Source organism: Peromyscus californicus, unplaced genomic scaffold (assembly GCF_007827085.1).
Source record: "Peromyscus californicus insignis strain IS unplaced genomic scaffold, ASM782708v3 Scaffold_6__1_contigs__length_162567912, whole genome shotgun sequence".
Lineage (NCBI taxonomy): Eukaryota > Metazoa > Chordata > Mammalia > Rodentia > Cricetidae > Peromyscus > Peromyscus californicus.
The window spans coordinates 50299740-50324713 of NW_026294584.1; the positions used below are offsets into that span (position 1 = coordinate 50299740).

The 24974-nt window shown below is 46.2% G+C and overlaps 1 protein-coding gene across 2 annotated transcripts in view; it reads right to left on the reverse strand.

Moving 5' to 3' along the window:
• The window catches only part of Creb3l2 (cAMP responsive element binding protein 3 like 2), a 119800-nt gene that overhangs the window by 44748 nt on the left and 50078 nt on the right, over positions 1-24974 (reverse strand). For both annotated transcript variants that reach the window (XM_052720923.1, XM_052720922.1), the window contains exon 2: positions 6140-6356. In XM_052720923.1, coding sequence (XP_052576883.1) covers positions 6140-6356 — 217 coding nt within the window. The remainder of the gene's footprint in view (positions 1-6139; positions 6357-24974) is intronic.

Genomic DNA, 24974 nt, shown 5'->3' on the forward strand with positions numbered 1-24974 from the left:
ATACACACACACACACACATACACAATAAATGTAAAAAATAAACTAAATAAAGTTATAATGCCTCTTACCAGGAAAGTGTAACAAACGTAGATAGCCCCAAATTTTGTGCACAGTTTTAGAGGTCCAGCGTCCACTGGATAGGGTACAAACATCCATTTGCTCTGTATGATTGCCCTGGGACTCGGGGGTCGGGGGGGGGGTGGCATGAGGAAGGGAAAGTTAAGAGGGACAGGGAGAGAAGACAGAAGGGCTATGGCAGAGGAGAGAGGGAGTTGTAGAAACAGGAGACTTTCTAGACAAAGCCTCGACTTAGCTGTAAGTCCTGGTGCTGCTGTGAAGTTTAGAGGCAATTACAGCAGAGCAGCATTTGCTCTGAGTAAAACTAGACAAGGAGAGCGGAATCACCGGCTGTCCCGAGAATGAAGTTCTCATTACCCACCCCTGGAAGCTAGGCCTCCTAGTACTATTCCAGCTATTAGTTACTAAGAGGTAAGGAATACTGGATTTGGCGCCAACAGCTGTTCTTAAACACAGCACACCCGCATGTTTCCTAAAGAGAAATCATACTCTACCAGAGCAGCCATCTGCTCTGAGCACTTGAACCTGGAGGGACTGACTCCTCCTTTGGAGGGATACAGGTATGGCTCAAGATAATAAAATATTGTTACCACACACTTGCTCATTCTCAAACCTCAGCAGCACAACTGAAGCTAAGACCCAGGCGAGGCTGTGCTGGATCCGCCCACCCTCGTCGCCATCACCCTCGTCTCCATCACCCTCGCCTCTGACGTCAAACATCTCAAACAATTCCTAACCCACATTATCATCTCCTACTTATAAACATGAGAGAAGAGACCGGAATTTCACAAAGATGAGCTGCGGACTGTACGCCCTTTGCAAAATCCATCTGGACCCCCTCTGCCTCTTTTTGGCAAACAGCAGCACAACCTGGGACAGCACAAAAGCTACAAACAGAACTGGGGGTCATCTGGGGGCCCCAACAGTGTGTCCTTTGGTCTTACTATAGGAAAGGGCTCCTGCACAAGATCTGCGATTGTTTCTCCCACACTGGGTGCTAGTTTAGGTGCACAGATGGATGATTCCTTCATCTTACAGGTAAATCAATGAGAAGTGGAAGACCAGTTGATGCCGTGGAAGGACGGTGTCGTCTTGTATTTGTCGTGTTTCTTCACTGTGCTTTCAAAGTCTGTAGGGCTGAATGGGTCTCCTAGTTTCAACTCCACCCCCCACCCCCACACACACTTCCAATTCTGTTTGGTTCTTTTGCTCTCTGAGAGTCCTCCAGAGGGATATCTTTACCATGACTCATTCCCACACTACTAACTCCCCATAATGAAACCCCAAATCTCCAAGATGGCTGAAACGTCCATGATGAATTCAGAGTCCTTCTTTGAACAAGAATTAATGAGTATACAGATGACTCAAATAAGCAGGTGTGCTAAGGAAGTCTATTCCCTGACAGGACAGTCTCCAAAGTGAGCTAAACAGTAAATTGGAGAAGGAAGTTCAAAAACAGAGGGAAAAAAAATCAGCAAGGAAATTGATACACTGAAAATGAACTAAGCAGAAGTTCTGTAAGTGAGAGTCCATCAGTCAATAAAAACGACATCAAAAAGTGTCGACACCAGACTAGAGGACACAGAAGAACGGATTCAGCGATGGAAGAAAGGCAGAGACAATATGCCCAGACACAGACAAAGGAAGACAGCCAACGGACGCAACAGGAAGGAACCCTGAACCTTTGGAAATCTGCTTTGTGAACAATCTTTTTACTGCGGATCTTTTTTCAAAGCGCTGGTGTGTCCTGGCCTTCTGCTCTCCTGCTCTCCATCGGAGGCCCTCGAGCAGGCTCCAGGGGGCTGAATCCAGGCAGGGAGCCAAGGCCCAGCTGAAATCCTGCTTCACTCAGACAGCTCTTCCTGACTCCTCAATGGGTGTGCTCTCTCTCCTGGAAACTCCTACAGTTTAATTTCCTCTTGGAACACTGCTCAAATTCTGCCTAATATGGTATTAGGTACATTACGTTTTCATCAGACCCTGAGTTCCTCCTCACAGGCAGGGTCTACGTTTTACTGCTGTGTTTCATAAGTATCTAAGCTAGAGTCGGGCACACAGTAGGTGCACGCAACCTACATGTAGAACTGAAGCAAAGTTAGTCCACTGAACTTCATTGAGCCCTCTCCAACTTGGGTGTTCTGAACAGCAAACTACAAGTTTGAGAAGTACACCCGGTTCTCCCTCTTCCACTAGCCCTTGTTTATGTCACCTGTCTATAAGGTACAGTACTAAAAAAAAAATTGCAGCCGGGCGGGGGTGGTGCATGCCTTTAATCCCAGCACTCGGGAGGCAGAGGCAAGCTATACACTTCGATGATATAAATGCTCATTGAACATCTTCAAAGTACCAAGCATCATGCTAATTGCCAGACACTGAACAGAACTTGCCCTCACTCAGCTCAAAATACAGAAGAGACCCAACATATACATGGGTAATTGAAAATACAAAAATAACTAATAATCTCCATTCAAATAAAAAGTATTATGTATACAGTTGATTTCTGCCTCCTAAACAATTATAATCTCTGGATCTAGCTGATATATAAAAAACAAACTAGCAAAAATAAAACAACCCACTAATAAGTTAAGTACCTACTAAGTTTCCTAGGCTGGTAAATTTAGAGGATCCTCTTTCACAGGACCAGGAAGACGGCTCAGTGGGTAACGGCACTTTTAACTAAGCCTGATGGACTGAGTCCAATTCCTGGAACTGACATGGTGGAAAGAGACAACCAACTCCTCCAGATTTTCCTCTGACCTCCACACATGCGTGGTGTCGGCACACTCCTGCCCCCCAAAATAAAGAAATTAAGGTTAAAAAAACCCTCTACAAAGTCTTCCTGCCCTCTTACAGATCTTAGTTGTAACTAACAACTGCAATAGAGCTAAGAAGGACTTCCTTGCTATCAGCCAGACCCTGGCAGGCAATGAAATCTATTATCATACTTAATCCTCAAAAGAAAACATGAACAGCCGTTTTCACCCCCATTTCACACACAGGGAAGCTGGGCTGGAAAAGTTAAATGACCCTCCCAGAGCCAGTCAGTGGTAATGTACAATTTGGAACTGGTGTGCGTAACTTCCACTAGAGTTGGCACACGTACAATGTTTTTGTTGTTGTTGTTGTTTTTTGGTTTTTGGTTTTAGTTTTAGTTTTTAGTTTTTCGAGACAGGATTTCTCTGTGTAGCTTTGGAGCCTGTCCTGGAACTCACTCTGTAGACCAGGCTGGCCTGGAACTCACAGAGGTCTGCCTGGTTCTGCCTCCCAAGTGCTGGGATTAAAGGCGTGTGCCACTGCCGCCCGGCTACATACAATGTTTTTACAATCAGTTGTGTATTGTACATTGCTAATCCTCCCCTCCTGACAAATTCTGGGAGAGCAATGGACAAACTTTTTTTTTCTTTATATTCCTTCAGTGCCTTGAATATAAACATGAAAGCCACTGGGCGAATGAATGGAAAGAGTGTGTAGCATAGCAATTCCAGGTAAAGGAATCCAGATACAACTAAATCGCTTCAGTGTGGCCACCAGTATCCAAGATGGCCTCCGGAGACTGCGCCTCCAGCTAGAGGCCTTCTTGTGTAATTCCCTACCACAGTGCCTCAGTGCTGTCCTGGATGGGGAGCCAAGTCTCGTCCCTGGCTGTGACAGGAAGGGTAACTAACTGGCAGGTGACTAACTCTCACTGTGGGAGAAGCCAGCAGCCCCATGAGGAGACCCATATAAAGGGCAACCAATTTACCACCAGTGGCTTGTGACTACTCCAGGTGGCTGCTTTTAGGGTGGTGTGTCTAACCCTGGGAATGTCTCAGCCAGCATCTGATTCCAATCTCATGATAAACTATAAACCAAAACCACACAAGTATTGCTTTGGAGGACTTAAGTACAAAGCTCACGACGGAATAAATGGCCATTCTAAGACATTGACTTTGGGAGGGGACATTTGTTACACAGCTTAAATGGCTAATGCAAAAGACACTGAAGATTAACTCCACAAACGAAGAAGGGCTAAAGATGGAGGCTTCAGAGGAATTATGAGACGAATATAGACAAAGCAAAGACAAGAACATGAGGGAACCTTGCATGAAGCAAGTACATCCCCACCAAGAATCTCAGACGTAGAAAAAAGTCTAACAATCACTTTGTCCAACCACTCACCAGTGGCCCATTTAAAACATAATAAAACTAACTCAGGGCTTACCTGAATTTAACCTGAAACCCAGACAACTGACTTCCTTGAGCTGGCCTGCACAGTGAGGGATGGGGATACAGCAGCTCCCCATTATCCGTGGTTCACTTTCCATGGTTTCAGAGAAATAAGCAATTCGTAAGTTTCCAATAACTTTTGCTCACTATGCTGTCACGGTAACACACCATTGGTGATGAGGCTAAGGGGAGAGCAGGGTCCTAGTCACCGCAGAGAGCACATTCTGTATCTGATCTGAGGGCGTTTCTGAAATGAGGTGAACACATTGCAGGAGAGACAGGCACTGGGAGGAAGAAAACAAGGTTCGCTGGGATGCTATGCAGTCGACATTGCTCTGAGCTTTGTAAACACCTCATTTTACCCCCAAAGCACCATTATGTCCTTGAATCAGCTCAGTTCTCTTTTCCTTTCTTCCCAGGAGGCGTTACACCTTATCCTACTGGTGGAAGGCAGGGATAACTGCCAGACTCCAGCAGAGGGCTATGTCCTCATGCTCCTAAACTCCCCACAAAAGAGGGAGAATCAGAGCATCGGAGTGAGGCTCCAGCAGGCTAGAGAGAACCCACTACCAGCTTCACAGCATCCCTTTCACGGAGCGTGCATGCACACACTTCCCCCACACTGACTAGTGCAATTCTTCCAAGAAAGAATGTTTCCTAGAGAAGAATGGGAAATTTTCACACCCACAACATTCTTTGTCCTGAGGGAAAGGTGTTTTACTGGTATCCAAGTTAATTATTTTAGAGGCTAGTAATGGATTCCCCTGTAGGAGTGGCCCCTCCCTTATGCATGTGGATACAGGCATTGGCCTTTAACCACAGGGAAGCATGAGGAAATGCTTCATGTGGGGAGCAACCTGTAAAAGACATCGACACACACACACACACACACACACACACACACACACACACACACACACGGCATGTAAGGGATGGCAGAAAGGGGCTCAGAGCAAAACCCAAAGAGGTCAGTTTAGTGACTACTTCTCACTGTGTCATCCTCCTGCATGTGTGTGGGGGGAGGGGGGGATCCTATGCTGGAATGAAAATAAGGAACAAGGTCTGTAAAGTTTTCTCAAAGAACTTAAAATAGCTGACTGTCCCTCTAAGAAAATAAAATTCTGGTGTGTGTGTGTGTGTGTGTGTGTGTGTGTGTGTGTGTGTGTGTGTGAGAGAGAGAGAGAGAGAGAGAGAGAGAGAGAGAGAGAGAGAGTACATATCTGTGTATGAATGCATGCACATGTGGAGAACGGGGAAGGTAGAAAATACAGCAAATAAAGGCTTATAGCATAGTGATCACGACACCTTAGCACCTCTGGAGTTAGAAAAGCCAGTCCTTCAACAATGATGGGCAGCAGCATTGCTGATGGGAATAGGCATGAGAGGGATACCGACAAGAGAGTCCAGAAACGTTCACCAAGATCCCACACGTGGAGAGTCAGTAGAACATGCTGGAAAATGGTTAAGGCGATGCCTCCAGAGGTTTCTCCAGATAAGAATTATCATAAAAATCCTTTGTCAGGAAAATGATATGATCCCTTAAAATAAGTGGCTTCCTGCACTGCTGGATATCATCAACTGAGAGGCCAGCTTGATTACAAAGGGCTGCTCTGCTGCCCAAGGCCCAAGTCAAAGAAAGTAAGACGATTCAGGGACAGCAAGTTCGCTGAGATGCAGCTTAGCACAGAGAAGGGCATGCTGTGCCTCTTGGCTTTTACCACATCCTTAGAACCAGGCAGTGGGTGTGTGGCTAATGTTGATGCTGACAATAACAGAGCCCACACCTGTCTCCTCAACCAGCTAGAGTCATAGGGTTTAAGGCCCCCCCAGTGTTTTGTCCTGCTCGGTTTTTACCGTCATTGAAGCCATCGCTAGTAGTCACGTGGGTGAACGGTGACTGAGCCCGGGGCTCCTCGCTCAGGGAGTAGCTGTGTTCAGCCTGGATGAGAGGCGCTGGTGATGTTGGAGACGGCTCCACCTCCATCGACACACTCTTCTCTGAGAGGAAAGGGTCATTCAGGAGCTGACCCAAGACGTTCTGGGAAAACTCATCCAGAAGTTCTGAGAAGTGCTGCAAGAGACAGAGGAGGAAGAATTCAGGTTTTCTTGCTCTTGATCTGACACCCAACACGCATACTTCAAGGCAAAGAGACGCGTAGTCATGTGCAAAATCCACTTGTCTTTCTGTCCGTCAAACCGTGGCAGTGGGGGCTGGAGACGGCTTAGTGGGTAAAGCACTGGCTGTGCAAGCAGAGGACCTGAGTTTGATCCCCAGTACACACACGGAAAGACAGGCACGGTGGCATCTGGAATGCCAGTGCTGGGGAATCAGAGACAGGGGAACTGCAAGGGCTTGCTGGCCAATCAGACTTAACTAAGGAGCCCCAGGTCCCTGCAAGAGACATTGCCCCCAAAGACACGGTGAATAACCCCTCATGGCACTAGGGTTGACCTCTATCTAGCCTGTGTGTGTGTGCACACACACACACACACACACACACACACACACACACACATACTATTTAGTGATTTAAACTAATCATAACTTATTATTCCTTGTCACTCTGGGGTTGTCTGAGTGAGGAACTGACTTCATTGAGATGCCATGATACAGTCACACTGAACTGCATGCTTGGCTAGGGGCCTTCATTCAAGGAAGCTGGGTGGGGCTCCCTGACAGAACGGCAGACATCTTCCATGAAGAATAAAATGAAAGATGAATGACCTCCGAATCATGCATCATTGTCACATAACATCCTGGCCCCCATGGACTCTCTAGTCAAGGCAAATGACAAATCCAGTCCAGGCTCACGAGCTGGCACAACACAACTCTACTTCCTGGGAGAAGAGTGTGGCTGGATGGTGTGACTCCCTGACGGTCCTTGCTGGAAAGATCAGCCATGTTCTGCTCTAGCAAGATCTTTAAATAAGTTATCCTCTATTTCCACCGAGTGAGAGGGTGGCTATAGCAAGGTGCCCAGTTCAAAACTATTAGAGGCAGTGCTGTAGTTTGGATCTAGAATGTTCCCCCAAAAGTCTATATGTTAAAGTTTTGACCCTCGCCCATGTTGTTATTGGGAGGTAATAGAACCTTTAAGAGACGGGGCCTAGCAGAGGATCTTCAGGTCATAGATGAAATGCCCTTAAAGAGAACCCTGGGTTCTTCCTTTTCTCTTTTTCACTTCTCAGCCATGAAATGAGCAGTGCTGTTCTGCCTTGCACCCACACATCAAGGTACGCTGGCCTGCCCAAAGCAACAGCATCAGCATGAACCAATCAGGCACAGAGATCCACTATGCAAAGTGACCAGTTACACACGGGAGCCTCCCAACATAAGTCAAAGGAAACTGCTCCTTTTTGTGAGCTGATTGGATCAGGTGTGCGTTACAGTAAGTCACTAACAGTCCACTCCTCCCTGATCTCTCCACTAGATTTTTGTTTCTTTTCCATTTAATCATTTTCCATCCTCCATTGCTAATTTTGTTAACTTCCCAGCCCCTGCCAAGCCATGAACATGCTATAAGGGTAGTCGTTGTGTAATATCCGGGGTCACCGTATCCCCTGCTCCACTGTCCATTGAAGGAGATGAAGTCCCATCAGAGGGGTGTGACGGTGCTATTCTGATCTGCAGAGCAACACTTCTCACTGCACTGTTGGTTGATGGACTAGATAATTCTTTTCGCTCTGGTGTGGAGGTACCACATATGTGGTAGATGAAATGCCCTACATGTGTGTAGCAGGGGTCGGGGGAAGGTCGCTCTGCATATGTTGGGTGTTTAGCATTTCATCGTTGACATATTGGACTAGACACATTTTAAGGGTGGTTGTGGCAGTGGCAGTGTGTGTGTGTGTGCATCTTGGACCTATTCCCCCTAGATGTCAGAAACACTTTCCCCTTGAGTGTGAAACCAAAAAACGTCTCCCCAAATTGCCAAATGTAAAACGCATCTCCAAACTGAAGCCATCCTCCCAGCTATAATTCTATACTCACTTCCATTTTCAGCAGGAAGCTGGCTCCATTTCCACCCACCCCCGCTCACTACCTGACCACTTTTGCCCTCGGACACTGACCAAGTCCTTAGAGGTTTAGATGTGATCAAGATGAGAAGAAAATCCACAGGCGTGGCAGCTACCAAATGTCAAACTTTAGGAAGACCCAAGCCTACCCAAGGCATGGCCACTCAGGATAGGGTGTCTGAAACTTCTCTGTACACAGAAATTATCTGGAGGAACTGAAAATGGAGATTCTGAATCACACGTATGCATGGGGCCCAAGAACCTTCCTTGGTAACCATCTGAATTCAGAGAGGATCAGGGCAGCTCGAAGGCTAAGATTTGAACCAAATTTCCTATTATACGGTAAGCTAAGGTCAGTGTATGGTTCCCTAAGCAGCCTACCCTTCCGGCTCGATGGATTGACGGATAATGAATATTATGAGGTGTTTGATGGAGTTCTCTTTGAAAACAAAATTATAGTAACAGAAAGGGAAGTAAATAATGCGAATTGTAAGATACAAAAGCAAGAACTGATCACAGCCTGCCCATTTCCAAACCACAATTCTGTCCCGAGCTACAAGGTCAATGCTGGCCAGATAGGCTGGCTCTCCTGAGCCCCTGGAATTCCGTGCCATCCGGAGGCAAGGCGAAGCTGCCTAGGCTGGCCTGCTCTGCTGACACCCTGTTTTCTCTCTTTGCAGCAGCACTAATGAATGTTTTCATGAACATCCTCTCGATAACCAATAATAAACCCCCTGGCTCTGTTCGCCCTCCTCCAGCTCCCTCTACTTTAGATGATACAGTAATTATCATGTTATGAAACAATTTAGCCCTAATGACAGGCGGCCCTGAAAATTCACAGTTGTTACATTATAACCTCCCCCTCTGGAGAAAGGCAGCTCCCCAGAAGCAAAAACTAACAATGCCTAACCACCCACCTCAGAATTAACAAAGGTAACTGCTGAGTGGATTGGGGACCAAAGAGATGGTGCCCAATCGGTTCCACCAGGTGCCATGACTCAGACCAGCAAAACTGTGTTAACCAGGTCTACTCCACAGACAGGCCAACCCCCCACTGCTGGTAAAGAGCTCAGGCCAGTATCAGCCCATCATTAATGCCAGCCACACAGAGAAGCATTATGGTCTGGCGGTCCAAACCCAGAGAAAAGAACAAAGTGGGCCTCAAAGGGAGAGACCTTCTGGACCCTTTGGATACTTTAGCAAGTAACTCAAGGGTTATATAAATGTAGTTTAATTGTTTCAGAGATAATAGCATCGCATTTTACCACCTTGCCTATTAATCTAGCTTTACTAGTTTACTTTCATAGTCTCCTCCATACTCAGTGATCACAGCAATCTTGTGAAGCTGTCTAGTAACCCACAGTCCAACATCTCAGTCATCTACTAGGGTCCTCTTCTTTCTAACTGAGGGGACTTTCCCCACCTTGCTTCTCCTAGGAAAGAGATATTTGAGTCTCACAATCGAGCTGCATGGAAAGTTCTTCAAAATATAACTTCAGTGGTGTGGTAGGCTTGCCTGATGAACTGAGTGACTGACCCATCACATACACTCCTACAAGAGAGACACGTCTCTGGATCGATGAGAACAGTGTGGATTAGGATACTCGAGTACCTTGTGCAGGGCTGTGATGCTGATGAAGGATGGCACTGAGGTTGCATGCCAAGCCTAAGGGTTTCCACATTCTGTGCCCTTTCTACTACAGCATGCTGCCTCATTGGAATCCACCTCTAATGCTAAGCAGACAGACTCCCAGACAGTCCATATCTACTCATGAGCACACAGTCTTCCACATGAAAACTGTACAAACACACCAAGAGAGTGTTCAGTGTAGAGGTACCTAGTATTGCCTTCTAGGATCCAACAGCAAAGAAGATGGAGTTATTGTCTGGTCCCTAATATGTATTTCTGCTACAGGGTTCAGAGTCATCTGAGTTACAACCGGGTTAAAAACCTACCTCACAACATAATATGTTTCATCCAGCTCAGTGAAGACACAGGGTAACTTCTTTTAAAGATTTATGAATGGTGTCAAGAGCAATAATAAAGACCCACTAAGGGAAAACGATTTTTTTTCCTGGTCAAGAGGATGAAATCTCTGACCTGGGTAGAGGTTAGGTCTCTAACCTGCAGTTGGGCAGGTCAATGACCAGCTTAGGAGACCAGCCTTAGGAAGGCAGTCTCACCTTAAGTCATGCTAAAGAGATAGACAGAGTAATGATCCCTTTAAAGAGATAATGTACTTACCATTCCTTTCCAGAATTCCACCCCCTGCCTGCCATGGTGTCTTACAGGGCTGCAGTCCTGTGGCTTCTGAAGTCAACCCACTTTTCCGATTTACTCAGAATAATATTGCCTTTTCTTCTTCCTACCTCTGTTCTAAGCAAGCCTCCACTGGCACTTCAGGCTTCTTCACTCTTTCTCAAAAGCTCTCCTTCCAACCTATGGTTGTTTGTCTACCATGCAGCTGGCTGAGCTCCATGCCAGCTTAACTCAAACAGCATGGCTTTTTGTCCCTCTCCAGATGTGGCACACATGTGCCTATAATCCAAGAGCTATAGTAGTGGAGACAGGAGCCAGCCTAGCTCCAGGTTCAGTGAGAGACCCTGTCTCAAGGGAATGAGGTGGAGAATGATAGAGCAGGACCCCCAATGTTCCTCTACTGGTGTCAATGCATGCACAGGTGTTTGTAGAGATGGATCTGAAGCACATCCTGCGGCCCACAGCCTAACAAGAAGAGAGCAGACTGGGACTCTGTAGCTGTCAACCCATTGCTTTTGAAATCAGTTTTTTTTCCCATGTGAAGCTCGTGTGTGTGTGTGTGTGTGTGTGTGTGTGTGTGTGTGTGTGTGTGTGTGTGTGTGTGTGTGTTGGGGGAACAGGGTGTGAGGATGATTGAGGAGTAAGAGAATGAATGTTGGACTTGGTCAGTACTTGTCCACCTCGATGAGTAGGGTGTTATGTGTTAAGGCATGGTGGAGCAGATGTTGGACTTGGTCTATACTTGGTATCATGCTTTGATTCAAGGACCTACTGGACAAACTCATGCATGTGCTGGACCATCCTGCCTGAGACACACTCACAGTCACAGACACACAGGCCCTACTTACCCAGGCTTGCCCACCCGTGAAGTCTGCCCCAGATAGGAGAGGGGTATTCCATGCACCGATGCTAAGCACTGCCAACAGAGATAATAGTAATCTCTCACAAATTCTGGCAGGCCATGGTTAGTAACCTATTTAGCTAGGGCACTCTATAATTTTCTAAAATGTTGCAGGCAACATGAAATGAGGCTATACAAGCTTTTCTGCCTTGGAGGAGAAGGGACAGTGCCCTCTTCTGTTGTGGCTTTGCTTTGTTGTTGTTGTTTTGTTTTGTTTTTATTGTTGTTGTTGCCCCTGTAACCTCTACCCTGGGGGCAGCGAAGCAGCTATAGCAGGGAAAGGGGTTCACATGGAAGAACCCCAGGGCCAATCATCAAAAGCCCCCAATCCGCACTCACTAACCATCCTACTCTCTGGGCCTGTGGTCTGGGAGTTAGGACTGCCTTAGCTGTGGGCCTCTGCCTGAAAAGACTGCACTTGGACAGAAAAAAAGAAGGCTTTGTACTTCAAAAATCAAAAACTCACAGTTCTGAGCCTTACACACAGCACAGTACGCCCAATGACTGGAGCCGCGGAAGTGGGGAATGTGGTGGGGCAAGCGGTCCAAAAGGGATTTGGAGGGCACGCCTCAAACTGACTTTAGAAGTTTGCAGAGGCCTCCCTCCAGCAAAACAGTCCTGTGCTGGGAGAGAAGGAGCTGTCCCCGGCTCTGGAGACTGCCAGGCTGCTCTCCCCGTCCCCTGAGACAGACGCCTGAGACGGAGAGGTTCTGACTCAGGGCTCTGTACATACACAACCCGAAGGAAGAGGCAGCATTGTCAAAGTCACAAGCCAAAAAAAAAAAGGCTGATGAGTCAAATCCCATTACAAGAAAATTCCAAGTGTGCCCAATTTGTTTCTGGCACTAAACTTTAGGTAATTACAGATGTCTCTAAATTAAAAAGATAAAAGAGGGTCAAGTCTGGGAGCTCTTTTCATTATTAAAGGAGTTGGGGGTGGATGTGGTTTTGGAGGGTTGATTTTGCATTGGTAAATGTCACTTCTTTTATTGAAATCTAACTAGCAGTAACAGAAAATGTCTCAAGTCTTACCCTAAGACATACACACTTAAGTATGTCGTATCTAGATGTACTTTTATTTGTAGCTAAAACAATGTAGTAGAATTAATCAAACTATAAAGCCACAGGTGGATTCTATCTAAGAGAGCAATTATGAATCCACAGATAGGTGCAGTCCATGGTTTATACACAGAGTTGCCCTGCAGGGGAGGAACAAGGGCACACCGGGATTGAAGGACAGTTAACTCCTTACATGGCACTGTAATGCTGACACACGTCAGTATACATTTCTCCACACCCCCCGAGCGCACAACCCTGAGGGAAATCTAACGTAAACTTCTGACCCTCATGTCAAAGGTGTGGCGGTGCTCATCAGCTGTAACACATGGGTCACTCTGACCCAGATGTTGATCATGAATATAACTGTCTGGGAAATCTTTAGTGTTTCTTGTTCAATTTTGCTGCAAACCTCAAAATGCTCTTCAAGATTTCTTGTCACCCTTCATTTATTTATTAATCTAAATGTAAATTTTTACATATGCTATTTGTCTGACGTCATGCACCAGTAGGAGCAGCTTTTAAACTGCATAACTTCCCACCATCAAAATAAGAAATTATAAACTTTTACCAAATGCAGCCCAATCCTTAATGGCCCACAGCAGCTCTTCTTGAATTGGCCTTAGGGAAAATCCGCTGTTTCCTTTGAAGACTGTCTACTCTGAGTGTACACACACATACACACACAGAGGCATGCACGCACAAGTTCATGACTTTAAGTGAGGAATAGCCCGTCGATGGGCAACAGGGCTCCAAGAGTTTCATTCAGCCAGCACAAACAAGTCACATCTGCCTTCTGCTTGCGTCCCTGACATCGACAGCTGCAAATGACCCCCGAATGTGTATCTGAGTAATTTCTGAACCCAAACTAGCCTCTAAGCCTGACAAAGAGCCTCTCTTTCCACTGTCCAGGGGTATCCATCTAGTCCCCCGTGGGGGCTAGCAAGAAGATACAGTAATGTTTACCCTCGATGTTCAGTGTTCGGTGCTTTGCAGAGCACAGACCGCCTCCACCCTTGCTGTACTATCTCCACAACACTAGGATAAGCCAGAGGGTGGAGACAGGCAGGATCCCTGGCCACTAGCTTGCTTTCCAACATTTCCATCACTGTCCTCCACCTCCACATCTCTGCCAGAGAGCTAACAGGTCAGATCCCTGCTTGTCGGAAAGAAATGCTTTTAGAACTTTAACTTGGGCGCCATTGGCAGGACCATCTCCTTGTGGTAACAGAGAAGACCCTTAGGATCCTTCTAGAGCAGTAGAATCTTGTGCGACAGAGGAGGCCTCTTTGGTTTAGTTCAAACTGTGAGTCCTTCTCTTGCTTCTTCTACCTCAGCAGGCAGCTGAATCTGACATCAAATGAAAGTCATTCCAAACCATGACGGAGATGCACCACTCCATGCTAAGGCAGTATAGTGTCTGCATTTCTGTTCTCTCCCATTATAAAGGGTGGATATGGAGACTCGGGGTATGGAGAACAGCTGTCTTCATGGCCAGTTCTCCTTCTTTCCCTTCTCTCCTTCCAAGGCAAAGTTCAGATGAGTCACCTCCACCCTTAGATGGGAGTGCTGAACAGAGGGCCCCGTGCCTGTTCTGCCCTATACACTAGAGCCAGGAAAACATGCATACTTAACTCTTTCATGCTTAGCAAGCAGCCTCCAACACAGCTCAGTCTAAGCCCAACTTACCCACAGGTAAAGTTAAAATGGATTTAAGTTTCTGATTTATCATCCTCCAGCTAAATTCCCTCAAGAGTCTCTTCCTGGTTTCTGTTTTGTCCCACGCTGATGCCTCTTCTTGGATTCTTTACATTTTCATGATATAAGTAAATGTGGAGGGTGTTTTGCTCAATCTCTTCTAGAAATATCTTTCCCCTTCCCTGCTACAGCTTTTAGGTTCCTTGTATTCTTCAACAGAAAGTATACCTGCCCGCCCTCAGCTCCTATCTTCTATTGCCAACCTTTGGGCTTTGCCCCAACAGTCCAGGCTGTTCCCTCAAATCCTTCAGTGAAGACACTGTTAAGATACTCTTCGCACTATCTCGAGTCCACTTTGAATGACGAACATTCGCCATTCCCGAAACACCTGTGGGTGATAGCACAGCCCCAGAGTCAGAGCCTACTGACAGTGGCAGGAACTCTGAAAATCCAACTGGATCAAAACCCAACACTCCAGATCATTCCAACTTGAGACCAACAGAGGCCAAAAGTGGTATATGAATCAGAGTCAAGGGCTGACTAAACACAAAGCCTGTCAAATGAGGGAGTTGAGGAGGTTCCCACGGGTGCCCCCCACGCCCGCTGCCACCCTGGAACCTTCAGAACAGGACATATACTTTGCTATGCAATCTAACCTTTATGTCAAGACCTAATGCCAAAGATGTCAGGTATGGCAAGGTAAAGAAGTCATGAAGTTCGTACACTTCACAGACTCTGTGTCTTATCTATGAGTCAACTACGTCACAGGGCGGGGTGTTTGAGATGTACAAGGTACCGTCTTGTTTAAACTCCCAGGGAGTGGCTCACTGCCAAAAGCAGCTCCATCACCCTAGATAAGGGCAACAGGAATCCCACAGGTCCTGGCTTTCAGCCCCGTAGTCTCTTGATCCATTAGACTTTATGAGTATGCCCCACCTCTCTGGAACAATAGTGACTACCTCACATCAGGGGACCTTAGCCAAGTGAAGCAGTGTTTCACTCACTGGGCTCTCCTATACACTTGTGGGTTCTCCATCTGCAAACCATGGACTGAAAAACCATAGACTGAAACTGAGAATGTTCGGAAACAAAGCAAAACGAAAACCAACCAACCATTTCCGTATTGAACATTAACAGACTTCTTTTCTTGTTATTGTTTTCCCTAAACAACACAATGGACATCTATTTGCATAGCATTATTCTGTAAATTATTTAGAGATAATTTAAAGTATATGAAATGATGTGTGTAGGTTTATGCAAATATTAAGCCATTATGCAAAAAACTTGAGTGTCTACAGATTTTATTAATCACAGAGGAACGAGGGCACTCTGCTACCAACCCTCCTTTAGGTCCAGAGGGATGGCTGTATTTTTAAGTCAGCTCTATTATTATTAGCTTCTGACCTTGGCCAAATCATTTGTACTTTCTATCTGATCTGAAAATCAGAAATACAATCTGCCTTTTAGAACTGTAATGACAACAAACTCAGTATATGCATACTTTAGGCAATGACATGGTAAAAAGAAAATTGGCTGAGGAAACCATAGGAACACGAACATGAAAGCTATGTCCCAGTACTCTAGAGGGTCACTTCTTACCTCCATCTTGGCTGGCCAGTTAGCAGTGGCAAAAACTTAGAACACAAAAGCCATTGGCTGTCCGTGCCTATATTCCGATCCTTTAATGGACTTAAACCAACCGGGATAACAAACCATTTTCCACCTCCAAATGTTTCTAGAACATAAAGGCTGAATGGCCTGCTCAGGACAGACTATCCTGAAGCAGGGGAGAGCGGAGAGCCTCCTGTTAAGTCCCATTATCCTGCCCTGCCAGCCTCAGGAGAAGCCACTAACGGTGGCCAGAGATGTGAACCCCATCACGTTCAATGAAGCCTAGTGACTTCCGACCTCCTCTCAAACAAGCACATGTTTCTCTCACCAAGTAGAACAGCTCCTTTCACATAATACAAGTGTAGTAAGGTTTGCTGCTTCATTGCTATCATTTCCATTGCATGCTAAAGTTGGGACACAAGACCAAGCACTTCTCTGACTTGTTCGTAGAGTAGTACTATAAAAATGATCAAGCTCATTAATTAATAATAATATCTTCTTCTTCTTCTTAGTGAGCTCACACCAACTTCCGGTTGGCCCATTTTACTTAGCAAGGGATTCAATGTTAAGGTCATTAATTTATTTTTAAAATTAACTTATTTATTTAGACAGGTTATCATGGGTTCAAACTCACTAAGTATTCAAGAATGACTTTGAGCTCCTGCTCTTCCTGTCTCCATCTCCAGAGAGCTAGAATCATAGATATGCATGCACACACACACACACACACACACACACACACACACACACACACACACAGTTTATGCAGTGATCAAACTTACCATTTTGTGCATGCTAGATATCAAGCCCACGGCTTTGTACATGTTAGGCAAGCACTCTACCAACTAATCCATGTCCCTGGATGTCAGTTCATCAGTTTATAATGGATATATTTTATTTTCCTCTTTCTGCAAAAGGCCCACATCTCCACTCTCAAATCATCTCTCTCATTCCCTATGACTGCTTCTCCACAAATCAACTTTGATCACATCCAGGGTATTCTTTGGTGCTCTTCTAGCCAGAAATTATAATTTTATGCAAACTTCCCACCCATGTAATAATTTTCCCTTTATTTTTATTTTATGTATGGGTGTTTTGCTTTCATGTATGTCTATGCATCGCATACATGCAGTGCCCATGGAGGCCAGAAGAGGGCCTCAGATTCCCCTGGGACTGAAGTTACAGATGGTCCTGAGCTGCCCTGTGGATGCTGAAAATCGAATCTGGGTCCTCTGGAAGAGCAGTCAGTGCTTCTAACTGCTGAACCATCTTTTCAGCCCTCACTTAGACTTTTATAAGGGAACTGGTCAGCGCTAAGTGGCATTGCCAAATTCCTGTTTTGGTGAAACTGCTGACCCAAAAGACCCAGATGACTTAAAGCAACCATTATGAATCCTGAGATCCATCCCCACACACCAGGAACTGGGAACCCATGACAGGACCCAGCACAAAAGGAGTGAACTACAGCAGCTTGGTAGAAAGCATCATGGCCACACCCAGAGTTTCTTTATTCTGATTCTAAGCAGCAGAGGTCACATTGCTGTCTTTCTAGGGAAGAGCATACATGGGATCTTGTGATCACAGCAGGTTGTTATAAGAACAACCAAACCAGAAATATTCTGTAGAGTAGTCTCTCGGGGAATATATGTAAGTAGCACATGTTAAAACTTGTTACCAAACCGCTTACTTGAGGTGTTTTGTGTGTGTGTGTGTGTGTGTGTGTGTATCTGTGTGTGTGTATCTGTGTGTGTGTATCTGTGTGTGTGTGTATCTGTGTATGTGTGTGTATCTGTTTGTGTGTGTATCTGTGTGTGTATGTGTATATATGTATGTACCTGTTTGTGTGTGTATCTGTGTGTGTATGTGTATATATGTATGTACCTGTTTGTGTGTGTATCTTTGTGTGTGTATCTGTTTGTGTGTGTATCTGTGTGTGTGTATCTATGTATCTGTGTGTATGTATCTCTGTTTGTGCATCTGTGTGTGTATACCTGTGTGTGTATATCTGTGTATATGTATGTATCTGTTTGTGTGTGTATCTCTGTTTGTGTATCTGTGTGTGTATACCTGTGTGTGTATACCTGTGTATGTGTGTGTGCATCTATGTATGTGTATCTGTGTGTGTGTGTATCTATCTGTGTATGTGTGTGTGTGTGATCGTCGTCATCATCCTCTCCCTTCCCACACTGAAGACAACATAGGGTGCTGCTTCTGTGTATTGTTCGTGGTCAAACAATGGTGGAAAACTGCTCACTGCAGCACGATCAGAGAGCTGCCTACTGTTCATAAAACGTTCTTCTCCCCCATCGGGCGGCCCATGGCCTTAAGAAGCACATGTGGCTTGAACAGGACCATGATGCAATGCCTTGGTGGGAAGGAGGGGAATATTTTAAAAAGAAAGTTGGCAGAGCTTCACTAATAAATGAATTAGGAGAAGTCTGCCTGTGTACTGGAAAGAATGCTTCATTGGGAATCCAAGGCCTTTAGTTTTAGACATACTGTCACTACCTGATTCTGTGACTCCAGATGAGTCCTTGAACCTTTCTAGGTCTCTTTTCTCAGATTATAAAATAAAGGATGGGCCTGGTCTCTCATGCCCCAGACATTCAGAAGGCAGTAACGATGCAGTTGGCCTCTGCTTCCCCTGACACCTAAGGGAATATATAGCCTGAAAACAAATCTTAAGCCTGAGTCAGTGTTCCCTTCTCTTTGGCCTTTTCTGGGCCTCTTGGCGGAGAGTTTGCTCCCCTGGGGACAGCTGAGCTAACAGCTGGACAGTACTGGCTGATTTCCACCCTTCCCACAGCTGGCCTTAGAGACAAACAACCAGAAAGGCATCTATCAACAAAACAAAACCATGACTCAACTTCCACAGGCCAACTGCAGATGAAGACTAAAAAGCCATGCACTACTTCTCCCTGACCTACAAACCCAAGATCTTCCTAGCCTGGCCTCTGAATAACTTCCGTGGGGAAAAGGAAACAGGGCAGTTTCCAGAGCAATCAAGGGCCATGGCTTCATGCTCTCTACACCACTCCTCAGGAGAAACCCAACTGCCGTGAAGTTGCTAGAGGTACTCAACCAGGCCATGCTGTAAATGACTGTCCACGCATCAGGACTAGCCTACACACGACAGGGCTCCTGGGCATGAAATGCTAGTGGAGTCCCCTTTCTCAACACGATGACAACCAAAAATGTCACCATATAGTCCAAAAAGTCAAAAAGGTGTACTGTCACATGGAGACCCTGGGCTAGGGATGTTGCTCAGTTGGCAGAGTGCTTAGCTACCATGCCAGAAGTCCTGGGCTTAATCTCCAGCATCACATGAAACTGGGTACCACACACTTGAAATCCTAGCACCCAGGAGGCTGAGGCAGGAGGATCAAAAATTCAAGGTCATCCTTTTCTATGAAGTGAATTTGAGGCAAGTCTAGTGTACATGAGACCGAGCCTGAAAAAAAAGGATTGATATGTGAGCTGACTGCATGCTCTGCCCTGCCTGACACCCCACTAGAATCCATGTGCCATACCCCTCCATGCCTTTCTCATTGGCAAAGTCGGGTTTCCAGCTAAGCTTTAAAGTTGAGGCACTACCATGATCCTTTCCTCACCTTTGCTTAAGCAGATGTCTGGCCCAGCAGCCCATTTAGAAGGAAAAAGGAAAGACAAAACCCCAGTTCACCGAGCTGTACACAGAGTCTGTGTGTGGAACCAAGGTGCAGCCGGACCACCCCGCCGCCTCATGACGTCTGCCACGCGCAGTCCAATTGGGAGACCGCGGCAGTGTCAATACTCCTAGGTTCAACAAAGTGGTTTGTTTATTGGGGCTGCTAACTCACAAAAGAGGCATTTAAAAACGCTGCAAGGAGCCTTGGGAATTGAGCAGGGAAACCTCAAATATACAGCAGGAGTCTGGCCTTTGCAAGCAGCAGGCACGCTGCACCAGGGAGCACTGGATCAACACACAGGATCCCAGCCACCAAGGTGGGTCTCCTAATGGAGTTGATCACCCTGCACTGCCAACCTCGGGTGTGGAACAGGGTAAGACTGCCGAGATAACTTAAGGTGTATCTAAGGAACTGTTGAAAATGCAGTGGCAGGAATCCATTTGCGAACACATTTTAAAAAGCCCTAACATAGATAGGCATTGAAAAACCTGAATTCCCCGTAGTTTCTCAATGATAAAAGAGAGAGCTGCTGACAGAATGCTGGGAAGCAGGGGTATACAGACAGAAAAATGGTAAAGTAAGGGAGGGTATCTACAGAGGAAACCAGATATGTGATTTTCCTGGTCTCTATTTTCTGCAATAAAACCTTTCAAGTTTATGATAGCGGAAGAAAAACAAAACACTTTTTTCCACCTTGAAAACAGACTCCATTTAAAAGAATTAAGTGAAACCTGGTTTCAACAGTCCTCAGGGAACAAAAAACAGTGAGGATATCTGACTAGAGGCGACGCTTCCTGTCCAGAGAGCGGATATCGGATATTACATCCCTGTTAAATAAGTAAATAAAGAGCCCACTGGGGATCGTGGGCTTAAAATACAGACAGTCTTCAGAGCAGTAATACCCCAAGTCACCAAATGTCCAACTCTTACACTGTTAAGTGGCCAGAAACCTCCCCCTTCAATTTCTCCCCAACAATAGCAATCAGTTGTCCTGGTCAAAGTACAGGCCTGCAGGGCAGCTCCAGTCAGCAACTCTCCACAAGAGACTCCCAGGCCCCACAATGGACCCTTCCCCTCACAGCTCCTCACCAGGCAGGCTCCACCAGGGCCCCCAGCATCACTCTACCATGGACTCTTTCTCTTGTGTAAATCCAAGTCTCCAGCCTCAACTACTTCACTTAAGCTCATATTTTTGAACTGTATTTAGTGGTAGCTCCTTGCTCTCGTGACTTGGGACCACCAGCCACAAATATCTAAAAGCATAGGACTGATCCTACAATCCAAATACCCATCCCATCACTGCCAGCTGAGGCACCAGGCAGACCCTGGCCACTCACCCGATCAATCTCATCTGCTTCAGTGGCCCAAATTCTAAGCTGACCCCCAGGGCCCTGCTCCCTATTCTGTAGGTAGTTAAGTCTCTTCCCCAGAGTACAGCCTCTGCAGTAAGAGGAGGGTAGAGGAGGTGAGACTATGATCTGAGGGCTACTTTATAGATGTAATTAATGTTCCGATTCAGTTGACTGAGTTCATTAAATGGGAGACCATGCTGTCTAGGTGTGCTGGCTAATTTTATGTCAACCTGACTCAAGTTAGAGTCATCTGAAAGGAGGGTGCCTCAATTGAGAAAACACCTTCATAAGATCTGGCTGTAGGGCTTTTTCTTAATTAGCAATTGATGGAAGAGGACTCAGCCTGTTGTAGGTGGTTCTGTCCCTAGGTTCTTTAAATGAAAGTAGGCTGAACAAGCCATGATAAGCAAGCCAGTAAGCAGCACCCCTCCATGGCCTCTGCATCAGCTCCTGCCTCCAGGTTCCTGCCCTGGTCAGGTTCCTGCCCTGAGTTCCTTCAGTTATGGGCTATAATGTGGAAGTGTGAGCAAACAAACCCTTTCCTCCTCAACTTGCTTTTGGTCATGGTGTCTCATCACAGCAATAGTAATCCTAACTAAGACACTAGGACTCTCTTAACCAGGAAGCCCTTTAAAAAAAAAATATCTCCAAGTAGAGAGACTTCCCTTCTGCTGGTCTGGAAAAGGCAGGCCAACTGCCCAAAAATATACACAGAAACCTCAACCCAGCTTACAATTGGCTAGAGAACCCAAAAGAGTGACTACAGAAAGGCTCCAGCTGCCACCTGACTACAAGGTGGTAAGAACTGAGAAAGGTGGTAGCTAGGGCATGCCCAGACATCTGCCCATAGGAAACAAGAGAAGATAAGCATGGTATTTCAAATTGCTATGTCTGTGGTTATTTGCCATGATGCTAAAAACAGAACTGAATTATCCCAATACTTCATGTGTGGATCTCTAATGTTCAACGTGCTGGTATTTTGGAGATGGGTCCTGCAGAAGGTTTTTAGGTTTAGATGGCGTCACAGGGAAAGGCCCTCACGATGGGACCAGTTCTCTCCTAAAAAGATGCAGAAGAGATGGTTCAGTTGCTAAAATACCTACTGCACAGGTGTGAGGATGTGAATTCAATACCCAGAACTAATGTCACACAAGCTGTGTGTGGTGGTTCTCTCTCTCTCTCTCTCTCTCTCTCTCTCTCTCTCTCTCTCTCTCTCTCTCCTTTTCTCTTTCTCCTCCTCTTCCTCCTCTCTGTCTCCTTCTCTTCCTTCTCCTTTCTTTCCCCCTGCTTCCTTTCTTCTCTCTTCTCCCCTTCCTTTCTTTTTAAATTTAATTTTTTAAATTTCCTTTATTTACGTGGTGGGGAGGGGTAGGCACACCATGGAGGGCATGTGGAAAGTTTGCTTCTGGGAACTGGGTCTTTCCTTCCAGCACGTGACTCCCTAGGATCGAACTCTGGTTGCCAAGCTTGGTGACAAGTGTGTTGACCTGCTGAACCATCCTTCTGGTCCCTTTTCCTTTCTCTGAGAATACAATATGAATCTATGAGCCAGGATCAAGCCTTCAACCAAACCCAAATACACTGGCGCCCTGACAGGTCTTCCCTGTAATATCTGTGAGAAGTCTCCACTCTGAAGCCAGCCAGGCTGCAGCTCTTTATCACCTACAGCACCCCGGCAGACTAATCCGCGAACAACAGGAAACTCATAGACCCACCATCTGGCCTCATGTCTGTCCATTGCTGCACCTATAGCCTCTCTCCTTTGTGTACCCCTGAAAATGGTTATGTGATGAAAAGTGAACCCTGAAACAAGCGTGGCAATGGGGGGAGGCTGTGTGCCTCATAGACAGCCTCTAGCCTGGACTGAGTGGCCAGGCCTCTCCCTTCTGCACTAGTTTCTTGTTGATATCTGCCTCCCACCTCTCACTTACCCCTCTGAGAAGTCTGATCACAATATAAGTCTGGCTGGAACATCACCTCTGGCCTCCTAGACAGCAGGCTTGCTGTTCTGCTCTGGCCTTATGTCTGGGGGGTGGGAGGGATTGGAGATATGAGGAGAGTGGGGGGGGGGTGTCTATTTTCCTAACAGTCTAAGGCAGCAAGAAGTTGATCTCCTTTGAAAGAAATGTTCACAAGAAAACTAAAGGAAGGAAGGAAGGAAGGATTTTTGATATGCACAAAAGAGACATATTTGCATAAGACATGTTGTACTCAAGACTGGCCACAGCCCAGCTTCGCTTGCAGATGCTCCCAGAAGACTCACCTCTACCTCCACTTCCTCCCTCTGCCTGTCTTTGCAAGTTGACAGTGTACCAGTCTCCCTCCAGCCAGTTTGAGCTGGCTCCTTCACTAGCTCTGCACCCTCCTGACCTCCATGCAACTACCCTACCAGGTCCTTCTACTCTGGTCCCTGGCTCCATGCAGGAACCAGGTCCCGGTGTGACCTGAAAAAAACCTCTTCTACACCTAAGCCAGGCACCTTCAGGATCACACTCGCTTTACTCACTGTCTTGAGGCCTCCATGGGGTCTCACTGCTCTCTGTCCACTTTGTCTTAACTTAGAGGAGATACATAAGAAGGCAGGATGTGTTAGGGAAACTAGACTAACTTCTGGATACACAAAGGAACTGTCTTACAGCTCGGGGCCCACCAGAACACTTAAAACATGCCTGCTTATCCATTATGGACCTTGGTACTACGTTCTGCCAAAGCTCAATGGTAGGATCCAATTATTTTCCCCAGCTGCAGCTCAATGGTAGCTTCAGCTCAACGCTACGGGGGGGGGGGGGGGGGGGGGGGGGGGGGACGAAAGTTACCTGTACTTTCTCTCCTCCTCCAACTCTCTAACTCTACAAGGAAAATAGATGTGTTGCAGTTTTGGTGTCCCCACTTGGCTCTCACTAGCAGACACCTGTTGCAACTACCAGCAGGAAGCAGAATGTCAATTCACCTTAACCAAGACAAGTATTAAACCCTAAGAAGGTCCTCTTGGCTGTTTAAAAAGCGTGCTAGGGTTTTTCAACGAGGGTTTTCGAGTTTGAATCCTCCTGATGAATTGATGGAACAGCATGAACACTAGGGAACTATGGAAAAGCAGCCTCGTCACAGCAACCTGCCATCCTGGCCACTGCTTTAGACCAGAAGATCCTGGATGTGTGTTAGATGCATTGCATCATCTTTGTCCTGTGGCCTACACAAAACAATAGATGGGTATTCAAGGGACGATGCCAATCAGAATGATCATGGGACACTGCACATGTCCATGGAAGTGTGGACTATAACAGGGCACACAAATATAATGGGAGATATGGTGGGACCTTCCCACAACATGGAAAAGAGACCGAAACAGGTCTCTGAAGAAGCCTCTCTCCTCTCTCTTGTTGAGAAATGAGTCAGCTCACATCGGGGTCCAGAGATCATCATAGCCCCAGGGAATCTCAAAAGTCAAGCCAACATGAACAAATGCTATTTTCTCTCCTGCAGATATCAGCTATCAAAGTTCAGAGAGAAACAGCCACTTGGACCTGGAGTTTAGCATGATTTTGATGAACCTGTCGTCTTTGCCGTTGTGAGGTTGACCTTCTGACGTACTCTGGTAGTTGGGTTTCATCTGCCAACTTCACATACAAGTGTTTAAAAGATTCTCGTGGGCTGAGAATGAAGCTCAGTAATGAAGCATTTGCCTAGGCCTAGCATGCCCATGAACCTGGGACCAAGCCATAGGATCAGAAATAGGTTCTAAAAATAAAATATAAATCCTGGAAAATGTCCTTCTTAGGTGTAAGGTGGAGCTCCAAACTCCACAAAGAAGCACACAGTACCATGCAATTGTGAAATTATCATGGGGGGGGGGGAGTCTTTATGTCTAGTACCTCAAAGACTTGGCTATTGGTCAGGATCCTGTGGTACAAGTTATTCCCGGTACTGCACTTCTCCCTGGATGAGAGGGCACCACACTGAAGGAGTAGCTTCTCATAGCTTTCATTTGTCTGTCACAGCAAGCAAACCCTGAACCCTTTACTCAACAGCTGACACACACCCGGCAACTCCTCCTTCAAGATTAGAGAAACAAAAAAAAATCTAAGGGAATCTTCCTCCACGCTTACTCTGGGACATTCGTGTTTAG